The sequence below is a fragment of the Schistocerca gregaria genome, chromosome 2 (assembly GCF_023897955.1).
Source record: "Schistocerca gregaria isolate iqSchGreg1 chromosome 2, iqSchGreg1.2, whole genome shotgun sequence".
Classification (NCBI taxonomy): domain Eukaryota; kingdom Metazoa; phylum Arthropoda; class Insecta; order Orthoptera; family Acrididae; genus Schistocerca; species Schistocerca gregaria.
The window spans coordinates 383,723,356-383,745,007 of NC_064921.1; the positions used below are offsets into that span (position 1 = coordinate 383,723,356).

At 41.6% G+C, this 21,652-nt stretch overlaps 1 protein-coding gene across 1 annotated transcript in view; it reads right to left on the reverse strand.

The window, feature by feature from the left end:
* LOC126320847 (cholinesterase 1-like) overlaps nucleotides 1–21,652 on the reverse strand; it is a 196,981-nt gene that overhangs the window by 116,223 nt on the left and 59,106 nt on the right. The window contains exon 8 of the mRNA XM_049994126.1: nucleotides 20,825–21,006. Within this exon, the coding sequence (XP_049850083.1) occupies nucleotides 20,825–21,006 (182 nt within the window). The remainder of the gene's footprint in view (nucleotides 1–20,824; nucleotides 21,007–21,652) is intronic.

The following is a 21,652-nucleotide window of genomic DNA, read 5'->3' on the forward strand; positions in this document are numbered from 1 at the left end:
CGCATCGGCAGTCTTTAGATCACGCAACACTCTGCCACTGCGCCAACGTCCAGTGTCAGTGGTCATGCGCCCTTATCAGTCACAGTTGCCGCTGTAGTGGTGTTAACATTGACACATGCAAGGGTCGCTGGCTGCAGAGGCCCATCGTTAGAAATATGAAGTGCACTGTGTGCTCAGAAACACTTGTATTCTGGCCAGTATTACAGTCTGATGTTAGTTGCCGCGCAGGGAGCCGCCCGTTCTGCTCTAGCAGTCTACGCAGCCTGCGACATCCGACATCTGTAATGAGGGGTGGCCACCAACCCCACGACACTGGACATGGTTTTACCATGGTTTCGTTACGTACCGGGTGATCAAAAAGTCTGGTTTCGTTACGTACCGGGTGATCAAAAAGTCAGTATAAATTTGAAAACTGAATAAATCACAGAATAATGTAGATAGAGAGGTACAAATTGACACACATGCTTGGAATGACATGCGGTTTTATTAGAACCAAACAAATACAAAAGTTCATAATTGTCCGACAGATTGCGCTTCAACTGATCAGAATAGCAGTAATTAGCATAACAAAGTAAGACAAAGCAAAGACGATGTTCTTTACAGGAAATACTCAATATGTCCACCATCATTCCTCAACAATAGCTGTAGTCGAGGAATAATGTTGTGAACAACACTGTAAAATGTGTCCGGAATTATCATGAGGCATTAGCGTCGGATGTTGTCTATCAGCATCCCTAGAGACGTCTGTCGATCACGATACACTTGCGACTTCAGGTAACCCCAAAGCCAATAATCGCAGGTCTGGGGACCTGGGAGGCCAAGCATGACAAAAGTGGCGGCTGAGCACACGATCATTACCAAACGACGCGCGCAAGAGATCTTTCACGCGTCTAGAAATACTTTTTTTTGTTCTAGTAAAACCCGGTATGAATCCAAGCATGTGTGTCAATTTTTACCTATCTATCTACATTATTACGTGGTTTAATATATTTCCAAATTTATACTGACTTTTTGATCACTCGGTATATAAAAGACTCAACACAGTAGTCTTTGAACATCCGAAAAGTCGGGCAGTTCCGAAATGCTCGTGCCAAACCTCTGGGCCATCACAATCTGCCATCCGTCAAACTCATGTATATCGTGCGCCTTTTCCACTCTGCAAACGGACAGCGCACTCACTGATGCTACATGCACCATACGTGTGTCATTCCTCGCCAGGTGACGCTGTAATCACCTGGACGGGTTTAAATCAATAGTACGTCGGTGGCCATAATGTCCTGGTTGATCAGTGTATATGTACTGCACTGTAAAATCATGCACTTGTCCAAGATGGGGAAAACTGAGATATCTCCCTCCGACAGAAAAACAGATCAAGTTAGATGACTGAGCGAAGTTTCGCCAAAAGCGTCTACTGACAAGGTGAGTACTTGATGTGTGATCTGAGGTTTTCTCGGCGTACAGAAATCTTGAAAATTTCTCGGGTATTCAGCGGGGTAGCATCGTCCAAAAGGCGCGATATTTCCGTATGCCGACTTCTTGCCATCTTCACGCGTTCTGATGGCAAGCAGTCTGCTTGCCAAAATATCGCACCTTTTGGAAGACGCTACCTGGCTGACTACCCGAGAAATTTTCAAGGTGAGTACTGCTAGCGAGGTGCCAAGGCGATTTCTTCATGTTGTCGTCACGCAGAGAGACCAAGAGTACAATAGTGTTGACATGGCATTAAAGACAAACCCAAAGCGAGTTTATGACCTGGTTATTTCACACCCAGGCCATGGACTTCTTGTGGCTTGCTTGATGAAAATCGATGAGGTAGGGAAGAAAGGACAGTCCAAAACCATATAAATGGCAGATGACAACTGTGTCCCGTCCCGTGACTCCAACTTAGAACCTCTGCTTTATGCGGGAAAGTGCTCCACAATCTGAGCTACACAAGCACGAGTCAGGACATGTTTTCACAGTTTTAATCCGCTAGGAAGTTTCATATCAGCGCATACTCCGCTGCAGAGTGTAAATTGTGGAAACATTCCCCAGGCCGTGGGTAAGCCATGTCTCGGCAGTAGCCTTTCTTCCAGCAGTGCTAGGCTGCAATGTCTTCAGGAGAGCTTCTGTGAAGTTTGGAAGGAAGGAGACGAGGTACTGGAAGAATTAAAGCAGTGAGGATTAGTCTTGAGTTGCACTTGGGTAGCTCAGATGGTAGAGCAATTGCCAACGAGAAGCAAACGTTCCAAGTTTGAGTCTCAGTGCGGCACACAATTTTAATCTGCCAGGAAGTTTCAATCTGTTAGTCCTATTTGGTATGTGTCCCACACACTTGAGCAATATTCTGGAACAGGTCGCACTAGTGATTTGTAAGCAATCACCTTTGTAGACTCTCTGCACTCCCCAGTATTCTACTGTGGGTTCCTGTTGAAAATATTTTGTACTCTCTACCCACTACAGCACCTAGATGTTCATAAGAGGAAATGCCGAATAACCGGTAGTTTCTGAATGTCATGTGGTTTTTATTCGTTTTGTTTCTCTAAAATTTGAATGAAGATTTCTATGTAAATTTCATGCTTCAAATCGGTATGTTCGTTGGAAAACTTGGATACTTACGTACATACAGATAAATGTCCCAGTGAAATCCTCAACATCCAAAAATATTTGTTAAAATGAGATTGCATGTATCACTAGCGTTTGTGTTTCCCTTCTACTTGATTTATATGACGTACTTAATAGAAAGAAGAATTGAAAAGAATGTCACAAGTTATCATTAATTATCTATTGTCAAGTTTGCTTAGAGAGAAAGACAATATCCAGTCTTACAATCAAAATGGTGCGTTTGTTACGTGGTAGAAATTTTTTGATGTCACAGTAGTGTTAAATTTTATTACTCCAGTTAAAAGAATGACACTCAACGTACCAACAACTCGTACTGAATTGTTACATTCACACAACGCTTAAATCTGATGTGTGTTTACGACGGTAGCAGGTTCAGCCAGAAGTTCATGTACGGCTCAAACAAGTTTGTTTTAAGGCGAAGAGGTCTCGTTATCTCCAGGTAGTATGGGGTAGATTCGTCGTACTCCTTCCACGTCTCCGTCAGCAGCGAAGTCTGTTCCGGAGTTGGATTGCTGGAACGACATTAATTACAGCATTACGTTACGGTTATTAATTTAGTGATGTGCTAACAGCTAATACTCTTCGCATTACTTGAATTTAAGATAACGAAGGCGGCTGGCAAAATTTACATGAAGTTTCTTTATTATGAGGATGTCACTACACTATAGCCTCTACGGCCGACAATAACGCCGGTGTGGAGATCGAGGCAAGAGTAACCTTACGTTCACAAGGCTTCGTGTAAAACAAAACAATAATTTCACTTCAACTGGAGGAGGTTACCTTTTATTCTTTACTGCAGAGTGCATCCATCTCATAGTTACTAAGTGACCGCGCTATTATTGCACTGACCTCTCGTGGCCGTTACTGGAAACACGTGGTGACATTACAGTGTACAAGTAGAGTCGTGACAAAGGAAAATACCCCGCATTGTGAATGATTTCAAGACAATTCTCCAGGTTGTTCAGCGTGTCCTAGTGAAATATCACAATTAAAACTCGCGATAAGCAGTCCGAAGTGCACTCACTTCCAAATCCAGTAATATTGTGGTCGGCTAATTCATCGTTTATAAATGTGTAACGTTTTTCTTTCTTGTGAACTGGGTTTTCGCATAAGGGAGAGATTAATGTGATGACAAAATTTAATTCCGAAGCTTACTGAAAAAGTTGTACAAAGTATTTTTTCTAAAACCCATTCATCAACCCCGAAAGTGAGACGACTTTAAAAAAATGATGAACCCAATCAACATTCAATCCAGTAAAGTGTGTTGTGTATCTTCAACACTGTTCATTAACGCGTCTCAACAAAAAAGTCTGAAAACGAGTGTTAGGTCTTGGCCTGTAATTAGAAAGAGTAGGTAGCCATTCTAGCAGACAAATTAAAGCAACAGTTCATTTATCTTACGTACCATGAATAAATGCACTTTCGAAACACCGAAACATTAAGATTTCTCGAGAAGAAGTCGCCAGTGGTATAATTTGTTGTACTTTACCTGAAGACGTTTCTTTGGAAAAGACGTGTTCTAAAATGTTGAAAAGTGTGTGAAATGTTATGGCACTTAACTGCTAAGGTCATCAGTCCCTAAGCTTACACACTACTTAACCTAAATTATCCTAATGACAAACAGACACACGCATGCCCCAGGGAGGACTAGAACCTCCGCCGGGACCAGCCGCACAGTCCATGACTGCAGCGCCTGAGGCCGCCCCGCTAATCCCGCGCGGCACACGTCCTAAAAGAACTAGCTCGTAAACTGTCTTTTATGCACTTTATAGATGTCTGAGACATGGCTTTCTTTTAATTCTGTTTTCTTCTGGTAGTTTGCTTTACCAGATGATCAACACGCGAGTATTTATGCTCAGTGGCGTGTCTCAGGTTGAATCTGTATATTATTGAGAGTGGGAGATGAGAACTGACTGAGAGAGAGAGAAATCGCACTTTGTACACATCATATATTACAGGAGGAGAATACTTCTATTAGCTTAAAAAAGAAGTCCCAGAAGATTTTAGAAACGCTAAGACGAAAAAAAGTGGGATACGGCAGAAGGTGCGTGAAAAACGTTAGATGCTGAGTGATCACTGACAAGGACACAGCATTATCAGCAGCTGGCCGACTTTGAAAGAAACCTTACTGTGGGTCTCCATTTGATCGGCGGGACACTTCTCCAATACTCATATTTGTCGTGCATTCGGTTGTGACATTGCCCTGATGTTCGACTGCTTGCGAAAGTGAAGGCAGGCATACTGATGGTCACGTTATCGGTCTCCAAGTCTCACAATCAAAAGAGAGGATCACCATATTGAGCACCAAGCTCATTGTAACCCGTTCCCCAGTGTACTTCAAATCCGGGAGCAAATCATTGACTGCCTGCAATATTCTGTGTCTTCTCGCACCATTCGTCGCAGACTAACAGCATCTGGACTAGGAGATTAACATTCCAAGCATAGACCGTCGTCAACACCACAAAAAACGGTTGTGTTTGGAATGGTGTTGTGGCCAGGAAGCAATTACTGCTGATGAATGGTATAGCGTTGTGTTAACTGTTTAATCATGGTTCATGGTGCGGGAAACCATGACTTACCTTCATAGGTACGGCATTTTGTGACATGTGAGTGTAACAGTTCGTACCAAGACCGACGTCTTTCAATAGATCTTCAGTGTGACATTGCCTTGAAATACCATACTTCCAGAGCACGAAAGTTGTGATACGAAATTACGAAACCTAATATCCCAAGCACTGAACAACTAATTTTAATGAAAGTCGGTAGCATTTCTTGTGGTCTTCGATAAGCACGTATGGCGTCAAAAAGACATCATATTTGCATAAATTCGTATGTACTGTAGGTTACCCGTGTACTCAGTGTCGCTCCCAGCTCACGTTCAATGCGGTGCGCATCACAGACGCCAAAAGAGCCGGTAGCCGCAGGACGCACAATGGTGACAAGACTGAAATCGCCTGCAGGATTCCTTCAGCCGGTCACTGCCAGACCGCAGCCTTTAAATAACGTCTCTGGGTACAAGCCAATCACTAAGCCAGATGGCCTGATGCACCACTTCATTCTAATTTCAACTTTCATGCACCTCCATGACTTATCCATCTTCTGCTGCCGGAATTTCAACCAATTCCTCCTCCTCGACAATGAAATCCGCCCCGTGATATATCTCTCCTATCTACTCTTATCACAACGTTGACCCTCACACCATCCTTCCACTTTACTCTTGCCTCTTCCTCAAATTGGATGACTTTTAGTCACCACCCACAGTCTTACAGGGCCCCATAGTCGTACTCATCATTGCACCTTCATCATGATAGTTGTTTTCATTCATCAGCAGCGTCACCATTGTCCCACTGAATCATCCACATTCACCAGTGACTATATTTTAACTGATACAAAATCGTCAAAGAAGTTTACAGAACCATCCATATTTTTCAGATATGTGTTTTCTACAAATACTACGTTTCTAGCATTTGTAGACTTAGAGAAAGTCTTTGACAATGTTGACTGGAATACTCCCTTTCAAATTCTAAAGGTGGCAGCGGTAAAATATAGGGAGCGAAAGGCTGTTTACAATTTGTACAGAAACCAGATGACAGTTAGAAGAGTCGAGGGACATGAAAGTGAAGCAGTGGTTGGAAAGGGAGTGAGACAGGTTTGAAGGCTCTCCACGATGTTATTCAATCTGTATATTGAGCAAGCAGTAAAGAGAACAAAAGAAAAAATTGGAGGAGGTATTAAAACCCATGGAGAAGAAATAAAAACTTTGAGGTTCGCCGATGACATTGTAATTTTGTCAGAGACAGCAAAGGACTTGGAAGAGCAGTTGAATAAAATGGATAGTGTCTTGAACGGAGGGTATAAGATGATCATCAACAAAAGCAAAACGAGGATTATGGAATGTAGTCCAATTAAGTCTGGTGATGCTGAGGGAATTAGATTAGGAAATGAGACACTTAAAGTAGTCAAGGAGTTTTGCTATTTGGGGAGCAAAATAACTGATGATGGTGGAAGTAGAGAGAATATAAAATGTAGACTGGCAATGGCAAGCAAAGCGTTGCTGAAGAAGAGAAATTTGTTAACATCGAGTATAGATTTAAGTGTCAGGAACTCGTTTCTGAAAATATTTGCATGGAATGTAGCCATGTATGGAAGTGAAACGTGGACGATCAATAGTTTGGACAAGAAGAGAATAGAAGCTTTCGAAGTGGTGCTACAGAAGAATGCTGAAGATTAGATGGATAGATCACATAAATAATGAGGAGGTATTGAACAGAACTGGGGAGAAGAGGAGTTTGTGGCACAACTTGACTAGAAGAAAGGATCAGTTGGTAGGACATGTTCTGAGGCATCAAGGGATCACCAATTTTGTATTGGAGGGCAGCGTAAAAATCGTAGAGGGAGACCAAGAACTGAATACTCCAAGCTGACTCAGAACGATTTTGGTCGCATTATGTACTGGGAGATGAAGAAGCTTGTACAGGATAGAGTGGCATGGAGAGCTACACCAAACCAGTCTCAAGACTGAAAACCACAACGACAGCAACTTCGTTTATCATCCGTTTTCACGCAAAAGTCGTAAACATTCCAGAATGAGATTTTCATTCTGCAGCGGAGTGTGCACTGATATGAAACTTCTTGGCAGATTAAAACTGTGTGCCGGACTGAGAGTCTAACTCGGGAGCTTCACCTTTTCGAGGGCAAGTGTTCTACCAACAGAGCTACCCGAGCACGACTGACGCCCCATCCTCACACTGTACTTCTGCCAGTTGGTAGAGCACTTGCCGCCAAAGGCTAAGGTCCCGAGCTCAAGTCTCGGTCCGGCACACAGTTTTAATCCGCCAGGTAGTATCAGTCTTAAACTTTGTTCACCAACGTGTTTTTATTTCCAAAAAACACCTGTTTTTGTCATATTTTTTATGTGTTTCAACCATGTCTTAAGTACATGTAACGTTTAGTTGGAGAGCGGTTTTTCTCCGCTTCGTGTCCTTCCCCTTCGTGGGAAATTAAATTACTGTAAATAAAAACAGAAACAATAAAGACAGCCAAGGGAGCGTTCCAGAGTCAACGAACATGGTTCTTAGTTTGCCGCCCTCGGGACCTTGTTGATGACGGCATTCGAAGTAGTTGTGGACTTTATTTTTGGACATGTTAGCGCCAGGCTGTTTGTTTAACTTTGTAAGTCGACTTGGCAGGATGTGGTACGATATGCTCTGAATAATATTTGTTGTGTACAGAATAATGAAGTTGTCTTATTCTTGAGGATATCGCAGTTGATACCAACAGCTATTGACACTGACATTGCAGCGCAATTTAACAATAAATTGTATTATTACTCCCTTGAAGTAGGAATTACATGCACATATTATCGTTTATCGTATAGAAAAGGAACCTTGCTTTTTTGCAGCTGAGTGTTGTATCTGTGTCTACCAAATATGTTTCGCCTCTTTATGGTAGGCATTATCAGTGGTCTGTAATATAAAGAAAATTTTTTAATTATACTTATTTTATTAGGACATCAGCAGTAATTCTTGGCAGCTCATTTAAATCATATACTTATTTGCAAATATATGTTTTTGAGTCTTCCGTTGTCAAAGATGAAATTTTTCCTATCTATATGAAAACCTATAAAGCTTAATTCACGCAGCAACTGAGGGTATAAGACTGCAAGCATTGGCAATCATACACATTGTAAAATTGGGTGTATGTACGAGTCTCGCATGCGTGTATGTACGTTTCACCTCTCCTCGTAAGCCACTGGAGCCATTTGAACCAAACTTGTACATATGTCTCTTAATGTTAGGCAACAATTGCTGCGGAGGTTAGCACCATCTACCTATTACAGTTCAGGTGATAAACGATGAGATGCGTTTAACGCTGCCTCATCATGCATGACGTTTAACATATCCACATAAGCTGTTGACTGTACCTACTAAATACATCACTGTGCGTCATATACTTGAATAGATGCGCTGACATAAACACTGAGATCCGCGAAAATATTCCGCCTCATGCATGAAATTTAATACGTTTATTCTTTACGCCTAACATGCTCCTACAGTCGACTAAACTTAAGGAAATTCCTGACACGTGGCAACTCTTTTGACAGCTTTGAACTGAGAAGCACAGACGACTTTATGCGAAAACAATAGCCGTGTATAAAGTTATGAACTGCCGTTGCCGTAGAGACGTTTACAAAAGCGGATTATAGACACGCAAAGCCCAGCGTACAGAAACTGTAGGCTACAAACACAGTTCAGTTTTGTTTTCTTTTCCAATAAAAATTGGCAGAATTAATATTCAAACTAAGTAAGGCAAGGGTGATTATGGTTGTTACTCCATAGAAAAGATTTTAAATTTTCGTACTACCGGTCCGTGCGACACACATTTAAATGATGTGAAAGTTTATGTGTGTTGAACCGAAATTTCGATCTGTGACCTATGCCTTTCGGGAGCAAGTGCAATACTAACTGGACCATCGAAGCATGTCTCACGAGTCACGACTGTAGTCTTACTTGTGTAGGTTAGTCAGTAATACATACACTCGCTCGCGAAAGTCAGATGTCTCAGCTTCGGGTCCTTGTCCGACACAGCTTTAATGTCCAACAAGGTTTGAAACCAGCGCACACTTCACGGCAGACTGTTTAATGATTTTAGAACTCAGCGTCCTGTTGAAGTCATTAGCGACAGATTAAATGTTGAGTGCTAGTTGATATTGAAAATGAAGGCTAATCGATAGTAGTGAACTCTTGAACGCAGGTAGCCTCCAAGGACTGCGCTAAGCTGCATCCGGGTATAATATGTGCATAGTGCGGAATTGTAGTTCAGTAAATTCAGTTGTCTCGGTCATCGGCGATCAAGTGGACTGTCCATGCACCCTCTGTTTTTACTTTGCAGGCAGCAACTGTGCTGAGTTTAGAAGTGAACTGTTTTGGAACATTGACACATGCCCCACTGGCGAGCCCCTGCTCCTGTGTAACAGCTTCAATCGTCTGAGCGAAGTTGCGTTGTTGGCCCACTGGAAACGTGATGGACGTATCGACGGATTGTTGCACATGCTGGGCCCAGCATATCGGTGATGCATCGCTGCTTTCAACAGTGGTTCCCAGAAACTCCCCACACCTGCAAATCGTGTTCTAGACTTTCGCGTTGTACAGACTCACGTAAAGATCGACACCTTGCACCTAACATGCTGTGGCCGACCGAACATCATGCAGCAACGAAATCCGGGAACATGTAGCACCTGCTGTGTCATCAAGGACCATCGTGAAGCATCTGCTAGCACCAGGATTAGGATCACGTGTGACTCTGACCAGACGTCCACTGGTAGCCCTACAACACCAAGTATGGCTCCTCTGGTGTCGTGAAGGAGTTGGATGGAAAGTGGAATGGCACTTTGTTGTCTTCAGTGATGAGAGTAGGTTCTGTCCGCATGCGAGTGTATAGGGTAGATCTGTGAGATATCTATTCCAGAGTGTATTCCCCCACGACGCACAAACCCATACCAGGCTTCATGGTGTGGGCGGCCCATCACATATAGCTCGCAGTGATACTTGATGTATCTGCAGAGTAACGTATCTAGTGCACGATACATTGCATAGGCTGCTATCCAAATGGAAGTGCCATTTATTCTGCAGTAAGGTGATGTGCTTTTTCAGTAGGACAATCCACGTCCATATGTGGCCGTTGTCACCAACGTGCTCTTCGTGATGTCAGCAGCTACCCTGGGCAGCAAGATCACCAAATCTCCAAAAAAAATTGCTCTGAGCACTATGGAACTTAACATCTGTGGTCATCAGTCCCCTAGAACTAAGAACTACTTAAACCTACCTAACCTAAGGACATCACACACATCCATGCCCGAGGCAGCATTCGAACCTGCGACCGTAGCAGTCGCGCGGTTCCGGACTGCGCGCCTAGAACCGCTAGATCACCGCGGCCAGCACCAAATCCCTAGCCAGTTGAACACGAATGGGGCAAGATGAAACAGGAACTTACAAAACATTGCCAAATTGCAACAACAGGTGCCAGATGCCTGGGAAAATCTATTGCAGGGTGCCATTCGACACCTTTATGAGCGTTTGCATGCGAGAATACCCGCCCACGTTGCAACCAGAGAGTGGTACACTGTGTACTGATTCGAATGTTTGGCAGTCTTTACTGTGTCACGTGTGTTTCATTTCGTCTGAATTTGTTGTCATATGCTTCTACAATATAAACTAGCTATTATCTCACTTTTCAGTAAAGTGATATTGTCCTTGAGATTATTGAGCTTTTTATTCAAGTGCAGTACTGTAATTAATCAGTATTTTCTGTGATTTGTACCTTCACTTTCCATGTGCTCCCGTATACTGAATACCAATTATTTCACGGTTGAAGTTTATGGTAAGGAAAGAATTTCGGACTCTTGAGATTGTTGTTGATTCCACCTGACAGCTATGAACCTGATAAGGACCAATTCAGCTAATGGCTCCTTAATACTTACGAACCTTGCAGTCTGCTGTTTTTTACTACACGTTTGGAATGTATTATCGCGAGACTGACTAAATACACAGATTTGACAACATTCTTTGTTGGTGCCCAGAATTAAGGCCACTCGTAGGTTATCAGCATCACTCCATGAAACTTTTAAACATTATACACAATGAAACTACTTAAGAAATAATGATTTGCATCTCGGCACATGGGTTTCGAGGTACTTTCGGAGCGAAATAATAATTAAAAATCAAAAGAAAATTACTTACTCATATTTGGCAAAATTAGCCCACATTTCTATCATCTGAGCTCTGATAATACCTCCATCCGATTCAGGATCCAGAGCCATGGGCGATGTGAACATGTAGTGCACATCATCGGCATGTGCTGCTCCTAAAGGAAAGTAAAAGAATGAAAATATCGAGGTAGACATTTTGTTATTCAAGTTGTATAACTAACTAAGAACGTAGTAAAAAGTAGCTTAATTTTTTAGATCTGTCGCATAATTTTGCTTTTAGAGCACCAATTTCGTTTCAGTAAGGATGACAATTTTAGGAAGACATCTTTTTCAGCATTATCGATGGGGTGTTCGGATAAATTCCGTGAGGAAATTTTCGAAGTAAGCTAATGGTTTGGGACGAAGAAAGCAAACTAATTACGTCCGTATAGGATCTGGTGGTAAGTGCCACCGCAGTTACCCCACAAGTCATTGGATCTAATCCAGTGTGGTCATAATAGTTTTTGTCCATTGTTGGTATTCTTGGGCCACCTTGTCATTAGATACAGTATATCCCTCTTAGAACAACAATACTGTGAAATAGTATAAATATATACATTGTCCTTAATTGAGTAATTAAGATTTAATTAAAAACAATTATAGACATTATTTGAGTATGAAACAATGAATATGTTTAACTGTCAAATTCCTGTTAAGTTCACGTAACTGGGAAAATTCTCATCTGGGCCCCTGTTCACACGTTCTGCACACAGGATTCATCTACTGGTAATACTCCACGCCGCCATGCCCCCAATTTCGGAACATTGAAGTTTTGGTCCAGAACGTGTTTAGCACATTGTAGAGACACATACACGGAAAAATGACCAAAATTACTCTCTCTTATTTCTGTTTGCACTGCTGGGTGACTGTTCTGAGGTTTAAGGAGCGTTATAGCTTGAAAAGCATTTTCGTTATTCTATAATCAGATAATCAAATAAACACTGCATTTGCTGTGTGGCCGGCTATAGTATCGTATTGATCAAAATTTCTCAATATCCTTGAATTATTAACTGAGCCGTGATATTTATACTGACGGTAGTGCCGCACTATGTCTTTCTAAGAACCTGGATCGTTCAAGCTGGCATTTCCTTTTCCGTAGTCATATTCGTCACCTTTTATATTTTGGTTTTTGATTGGTATACTAGTGCAGTCTGTTAGCACAATAGCATTCCTGCCTTTTTAACGCGTGTTTTTCAAGCGCGGTGGTAGTCGAAAAAATATGATTTCGGCTTACTAGTCCGACGATTAATTTTTTCTTGTTGACATTACATCCCAAAAGCAGTTCGACAATAGTTCCAAGTCACTTCTTGTTTTTATCACTACGCTGGAAACTAGAGTCTCTTACGAATACTCTAGTCTTCTGTTGGGGGCTCACGTCATATTAGATGAACACCATGTATCTTTCCAGAATGGGGAAACTGTCGCGAAGACGAAGGAAGTGATGATGAAGCATACGAAACATATTCCTGAGGAAAAAATATTTCTGTGGCTGGCGCAAACAACTCAAAATGGTGTGAATTTTGTTGCTGATGAGCCTCGTTTGAATCAAACGCCAACAACCATAATGACAGATTAAGGTCGAACAAATGTTACAGTTGATGGAAAAAAGTTCTTTAATAGTGATGCCGAAGGAATCGGGTATCAGCAATGTCATTTTTAACCGCATTATTCGTAAATATCTATTAATAGATTGGTTGATGGGAATTTCACCTGTGATCCTCCTTTTTCTATAAAGTACCAATGTAGTTACTACCACTTCTATGAAGTCTCTAACAAAAATTCAGATCACTGTTGTCTGCATCATATTTTGAGGGCCATTTCAAACATGCAACCACAGGGATTAGTTTTGGTAAAAGAAGCTTTCGCCGAAAATTTCAAGCAATTGTCTAAACTTGCGAGAACTATATTGTTGTCAGTGAAGATTAGTCGATACGAAAAGAAAAATACTTTTGTGTTGTTTGTCTTTTCTATGGCATTATTCTCAGAATGTATTAGCAAAATTATCAGAATGGCAGTTACTGTCTTGTGGTGAAACACCTTAAATTACTAAATATGATAATAAGTGAGAGAAATTTCTAATTATTTTATTTGAATACCAGGGCCGCCAGGATATGCGCTGAGAGGACCGACGAACGAAAACTGGTAGTAGTAGACAGGCTGCGAGGATAACCGGGACATGCTCCTGACGGCGGCGTCCACTCCCTCCACGAAGAATAGGTGTGAGTCGAACTGCAAAATGTAGTAAAGCATCACAAATATTGTAGTGTAGTCAGAAGCCAATAAATACACATGCAATCTTCTTATTCGATTATAATTACTCTGGAGACGTAGAGAAAATGGACATAATTGAAAGGTAAATTTAGTGTCAGTATTTCAAGAATTTAGCACAGTACAGATAAATAACCGTCTTTTCAGTGATTACCGAGATCGATTACAGGCCACTGTTAACATTAATCCATACATATTATAAAAATGGATATATGTCTGCATGTTGCACATCTCTTCCTGAAACACTGGATCGATTTCAAAGTAATTTACTATCTGGGAAGAATCAGCGTGCGGGTAAGATCCACGTACCTCTCAACGGAATGAATGGGCTGGTAAGAAATGAGTGTAGCTCAGATGGTCAGATAACTAGACTTTACTCAAACCCCCATTTGCGAATGAGAGTACTTCGTGAGCTGAAACCAACTTTTCACATAATTCCAAGCCCTCGCGAGATTTCTCCTCACTGAAAGCCCCCACACATTGGTGAAAGAAAAAAAGTGTACCATTTTTCACACATTCGTTGTTCATGCACTAAAACTGCCGCACCAGGCCTGACATTTTAATTTATTACTTTGTTACTGCTAACACCATTCGCTATACATTTTTCACGCACTACTCATATACACCGCTGAATGTACCTGCCAAAGCACATTAATCTACGAGATATAGTTCATAAAATATGGGGTCATAAGCACTGAGACGTATGAAATAATCTGGTTTTCATCTACTAACTCTGTGTTATTACTAACTCTCTTCGCAATTGATTTCGCAAACAATATCTGCATATATCACTGAATTTACCGGCAAAATTATTTCAGAGTACGATAGGTTCAAAAGATACGATTTCATAAACTTCGAGCTTAATGAGAACGTAACTGCAGGACGAAATTCACTACGGAACCAAGTGAATTTACGTGTAATAAACGCCCCACATATTTTTTTAATAAAACTTTGGTGCACGATGCGTGATAGTGTGACTTTGTAGCGCAATTCCACCAGAACCGCTGGAAATGATAGCAAACACTAAAGAGAGGACGATTCTATGCTAAGGCCATAAATTCATTGTCAATTTCATTCCGTGTACTCAGTTGGACAGTAACTATGCCTCACAGAAAGGCGCGTGAACAATATACTTAGGCGTCATCATTTGAGAGAAGACGTGTGGTTGGGCCCAAAGAGGCCGCTTGGATAAATAAGAGAATCGCTCGACATTTGAACAGAAGCAGTGACACTGTTCGACGATGTTGGCAGCAATGGGTGAGCCATGGCCGAAGACAGTGTCAAGAAGGAAACGGTTTACCAAGGCAGCCAGTAGAACGATAGGAAGACCAATAATCAGAAAAGCACTAGATCCCAGGATTTATCTTATTATCGCTCCGACGTGCAACTGGTGTTTCAGTGACCACAAGGACTATTAATAGGCTGCTCGACGAAAGGGGGCTGTGATCATGGCGCCCATTGCGCTAACTACCATTGACCATTGTACAACAGCAAGCCCGTCTGCAGTGGCGTCGCATATATTCAGCCTCGAATCTGTCGCTTCGTACTGAGCCCCGATGCCCAGTGTAGACGTGAGTAGTGACGCTCCAGATGGCGGTGGTATACCAACTTGACTGTCAACCGCCATACGGCCCGACAGCAGAGTAATTGTTTTCGGTGCCATTTGGTTTCGTAGCAAGACCCCTTTGGGTGTCCTTGAATAATGATAATTGAAGCCAACAGCTGTATTGTAATCCAAAAATGTTGCTTCGCTTCACTCCATAACTCATAGCTGAGAGGTTTGGTATACGCACAGAGGCTGGTTGTCGAGAATTTTAGACCGCCTCCGCTACTCCCGTCGTCAGTCAAAAAGAGTGTAACGAGCCGATCGTATCGGCAGTACATACGTCTTTCTATTTTCTCCCACAAGGTGATAATGCTAGGCGTTGCTGCAAAACTGTTTTCTGAGTTACAGAATTAAAGCAGCGAGTAGGCGTAATAAATTTTGAAAAATCTTTCATGCAAGCACAGGCCAGCACGTAGAATGTCAACCTGCCGGGGAATCGTCTCTGGTTGTAAGCATCGTGAGCTGTGTTGGCAATCTGGAGAAATGAGAGAGAGAGAGGTAGCGAAGGAGAAGAAGACATTAGTTATATTGTAATGCATTTTTTCATATATTTTTTTTAGTTTGGACCCGATCTGATTTCTTATTGTGCCAGGTCAGATTTATGAACATTGAGATGATCTTAATATTGTTAGATATACATTGCAGTCAGTCTACACAAGCTGCATTAAGCGTAAATCTTCATTCAGAATATGTTCAATAAGTTTAGTTTCAAGAGAGGTCTTTTATTTTTTGGAAGGATGGACGTGTAAATGGTATGACGTGGTCATTAATTTACCATTTTACAGTGCAGTGAAGCTTTTGCAGTCCTTTAATGAATGTTACATAGTGGACTGAGTTATTTTACTCTTTGGTGGTTTTTACTCTTCTACTTTCAACTGTAATCAATGGACGAACTGTATGTATGCAGGCAGTCAGATGCCCGTTTAGGGCCACAAAAGACTTAAATAATTATCCGTAGTGCATGGTCGGCTATTTTGTGTGTCAGGCCCCTGTTGTTTAGACTATTCCCCCAACCAGAATTTGCTATTCGTGAAGTGCTCCCGAACGAGAGATTGGGGCAGTTGTTAGCAAAATCCAGTCATCTCAGTACTCATTAATAAGAGAATCGCCGCAACACAAGATGCAATTTTCGCCACTGATAACTATCAAATCGGTCATATCCCTTGATTATGTTACAATGTACGTCGTATAAATCGGCCTCAAAATTGCGCTGTCGTTTGGGGCTTAAGGAAGGATTTGCAATGAGAACTGTTTGCTGTTACTTCTCGTGCTCTTATACTGCCAATACGAACATGGACATTTTTTCATCATCGGCTTTTGCATCGAGTAACTCCCATCCGGAGATATTACCTTTAGCTTGCTCATTTAGGCACTTAAAATAGGAGACTAGAGGTGGAAACTGCAGTGTATATCCGTTACCGAGGCCGTTGTGGCCGAGCGGTTCTAGGCGCTTCAGTCCGGACCCACGCGGGTGCTACGGTCGCAGGTTCGAATCCTGCCTTGGGCATGGATTTGCGTGATGTCCTTAGGTTAGTTAACTTCAAGTAGTTCTAAGTCTTGGGGACTGATGACCTCAGATGTTAAGTCCCATAGTGCTTAGAGCCATTTGATTGTCTGGCATGTTATCATTATCATTATCGCTTACGAACTATACCCGTAACCTCGGTAACGCGTTAAACAAATACACAATGGTATAAAGCCAAATCCACAGTGTGAAATTCAGTTTAACTTCGGCGACTTGTGAATCAATGACACTGCTCATTATGATTAGGAGCTTGTTAGATTCACTCTCAATGCTGGGAAAGCCTCTTCCATACCCTTACATCGTAAAAAAAGTCTTTAGCAGGAACCAAACCAGCGATCACCGGATCAATATGAGCTCGCAAAAACTATATTCGACTTGTAGAAAGACTGGTTCTAGTATCAGTTCGGGTTAGCGAACTTCGTAGAAGTATCAGAAAAACGCCGACAGCCACAGTTCCTTGGATTCAAAAGAATAACGGCGAGGTCTTAGTGTGGATAGCTGTACAGTTCAGGTGGACAAAAAGAAAGAGCACGTTTCGTCATCATACGCAATCACTCGTGGGATGTCGCACAGACGAGCAGCCGTTATTGATTAAACGATGAACGCAGCACAAATTGCGACGAACTTTGCTCGCAGTTACGATCATGAGTAACTACTCACTTACAGATGTACTATGAAAATGAGAACCTCAATGAAAATTGCCTTTCGCAACGCATCATCACGTAGCAAATCTTCGATGGTCTAGTGAAAGACGTAAAGCAATATTTAGTGACGAGGGCTGAATTTGCCCATGCGTTGGCAATAGTCACTTGTGAGTGCAACGTCGATCAGAAAGCAACCCATTACTGGAGATATCGAACAGCTTCACATAGGACCAAAGCTGAACATCAGAGAGTATGGAGCCACTTCACACAACGGTTGTGAACATATGATGCTTGTTGAGGGAACAGTGAATGTTGCAAGATATATGTTGAATGTTAACCAGTTCATTCAACTGGTGTTCCTCCAGCAGGGCAAAGCACTTTACACACACCATACTTTCCACGACGTTATCTCCAGAGCGTTCCTTATTTACACTGATTAGCACGATGACAGGATCAGAACCTCTGTTACGCATTTGTTCTTTCTAAACGACCCCATAATGAAACGCGCAGCTGTTCTTCGGACTTCCTCCATTTCTTGTATCAGTTCTATTTGTTAACGGTTCGAGACCAAGCAACACCAAGTACACAGGGTGTCCCAACGTGAATGGACAATACTGGGAGATATGACAGGAATGATCGTTGGAAGCCAAAATGTCGAGTAAACATGGGCTCTAAGCTGCATATGTTAAGAGTTATGAGCATTCATCTTTGATACTGTGTAAAAAGTCTCTTCTACAGGAAGCCCTTTGCCTTCGATATTTTGGTCGAAATAGTATTGGCAGTAGTAACTGAGAGATTTATACGAAATAAATTAACAAACGACGGAGCTGATCCTCCTTGGTATACAAAACGGGTTAGAACACTGTTGTAGAAACAACGAAACAAATAAGCCAAATTTAAACAGGCGCAAAATCCCCAAGATTGGCTATCTTTTACAGAAGCTCGAAATTTAGCGCAGACTTCAATGCGAGATGCCTATAACAATTTCCACAACGAAACTTCGTCTCAAAACCAGACAGAAAATCCAAAGAGATCCTGATCGTACGTGAAGTATGTTAGTGGCAAGAAACAATCAATGACTTCTCTGAGTGATAGCAATAGAGATATTATCGAAGACAGTGCTGCCAAAGCAGGGCTACTAAACCCAGCCTTCCGAAATGCCTTCACAAAAGAAGATGAAGTAAATATTCCAGAATTCGAATCGAGGACAGCTGTCAACATGAGTAGCGTAAAGTAAATATCCTCGAAGTAGTGAAGCAACTTAAACCACATAATGAAAGCAAGTCTTCTGATCCAGACCTTATACCAGTTAGGTTCCATTCGGAGTATGCTCATGCATTATCTCCATACTTAACAATCATATACAACCGTTCGCTCGACGAAAGATCTGTACCCAAAGACTGGAAAGTTGCACAGGTAACACCAATATTCATGAAAGGTAGTAACAGTAATCCACTACACTACAGGCCCATATCGTTAACGTCGATATGCAGCAGGATTTTAGAGCATATATTGTGTTTGAACATTATGAATTACCTCGAAGAAAATTGCCTATTGACACACACTCAACATGGTTTTAAAAAACATCGTTCCTGTGAAACACAACTACCTCTTTATTCACATAAAGTGTTGAGTGCTACTGACAAAGGATTTCAGATCGAATCCATATTTCTGGATCTCCGGAAGGCTTCTGGCACTGTACCACACAAGAGGCTCGTAGTGAAATTGCGTGCTTATGGAATATCGTCTCAGTTATATGACTGGATTTGTGTTTCCCTGCCGGCTGGGTTGGCCGAGCAGTTCTAGGTGCTCCAGTCTGGAACCGGGCGACCTCTACGGTCGCAGGTTCGAATCCTGCTTCGGGCATGTGTGTGTGATGTCCTTAGGTTAGTTAGGTTTAAGTAGTTCTATGTTCTAGGGGACTGATGCCCTCAGAAGTTACGTCTCATCGTGTTCAGAGCCATTTGAACCATTTTTTGTGATTGCCTGCCAGAGAGGTCACAGTTCGTAGTAATCGACGGAAAGTCATCGAGTACAACAGAAGTGATTTATGGCGTTACCCAAGGTAGTGTTATAGGACCTTTTTTGTTCTTTATCTATATAAACGATTTTGGAGACAATCTGAGAATTCATCTTCGGTTTGCAGATGACGCTGTCGTTTATCGACTAATAAAGTCATCAAAAGATCAAAACAAACTGCAAAACGATATAGAAAAGATATCTTCATGGTGCGAAAAGTAGCAGGTGACCCTAAATAACGAAAGGTGTGACGTCATCCACATGGGTGCTAAAAGGAACTCGTTAAACTTCGGTTACACGATAAATCAGTCTAATCTAAAAACTGTAAATTCAACTAAATACCTAGTTATTGTGAAGGTGGTTCGATGAACACTCTTACAGGCACTTGAATGTGATTTGCGGATATCCGTGTAGATATAGATGTACTTTGGATGAAAACAATAAAAAATTTTCTATTAAAAATAGGCTCTAAAATACATACTTTAAGAGCTATTATCAGCGAAGATGGCTAAGTGCACATTAGAGACGATGTCTCCTTGACGTAATTTTCCTGTTTTTGTCCATACTACTTCCTCCCAAAGTATGGAAAACAAAAAGCTTGTAGTAAAAGAGATTTCTTTCATTGTATAGATGAAGAAGTGCTCATAGGTCTTAAGGTATGCATTTTAAAGCCCATCTTTACTTCGAATGATCGTTCCTGTCTTGTCCCTGAATATTAATCATTCCTCTTGGGACGCCCTTAATGATGTGCTGAACATTTAGGAACTACATTCCCTGAAAATGCATCCAATGAACCTCAGTCTGGCATGTGCCTTTCCTACTGTTAATTTTATGTTGTCGTTCCACTCTAAATCTTTTCGTGTACATTTATCCAGGTAGTTAATGGATGGAATTGTTTTCATATATTGTTCGGCAGTCGTGTAATCAAACAATAGCGTGTCTTCTCGTCTAGTTATTCGCAATACGATACATTTCTTCATGCAGTATGTCACCTGCCAATATTTTTTCCAAGCACCTACCTTCAGCAGGCCTTTCTGCATTTTTATTCATTTTTTAGCAGATATATGTAACGTAATTAACATAACGGGGTTTTCTCTCCTCTTCTCGTAACAGATACGTCACGTCTTTTCAGTTTCCAAGAGTTTTGATCACGTTTCTAGGACACTTGAAATAAAGTAACTACAAAGAGTGGGAACTTGTTTTATCAAATAGAATTATTTAAATCATCGAGAAGGGGCATTGAAAATGGCGAATCCTTTTGGAGACGACAGGAAAATCGGTAAGTTAGTGATGTCCATACATTCAACTCATAAATGAGATCCAGTCCAGTACGATTCAAGAAATATGTAGTGAAGACCGGCACAGTTAAAAATGTTCGAACGGCTGCTCACATGTGAGTTGCTGTGGCTTACCAGAGCGGTGGTGTAGTTGTCCTTGAGTGTGATGTCGCTGCCGTTGTAGTAGAATTTTTTGACGGACTCTGCCCCTTCCACACGCTCTTCCTTCGTTGGAAGTCGTAGATCACAGCCCACAATTTCGCCAAAGTTCTCGTTCAGGTTCTCTATTTTGGCCTCCGTGGATAATGAACCACCAGCTGTCAACAAAAAACACACGGTTTTTATGTACAGAGCAGCACATTTTTTAATCTTACCTGTTAAAATCTTCTGTAGCCGATAAGGAAGCGTGACATGATCTGTAACGATTTTTCGCTGTCTTTTGTGTGATCCTTTCGTGCTAGTTAGACAGTTTGTGTGCTTTTACTGAGTTTATGGTTTTCATTCACCTTCGCTTTGCAGATAACATTAAACCGTTTGCCTCTGAAGCAGATACACTTGAACAACGAATAGTAGAGTTTAATGGAGCAAATCTGAAACCAGCCGAGATTTGAAAATAAATAACTATTATGCAAATATGATGTATGACCAAATCGTAAAGAAAATACTGAAAAGGGACAATGGAGTGGTATCACCAGTTCAGCTTTCTTATTTAGCGCATTCGAAAAAGTGCCAGGATAGACAATAAGAGATATAAAGAGCAGAACAGAATTGGTTTGCAGTGCTTTTGGTAAACGACTAGTAAATATTGTTTTGATAATTGCCGGCCGATGTGGCCGAGAGGTTCTAGCTGCTTCAATCTGGAACCGCGCGACCGCTACGATCGCAGGTTAGTTTCCTGCTTTGAGCGTGGATGTGTGTGATGTCCTTAGGTTAGTTAGGTTTAAGTAGCTCTACGTTCTTGGG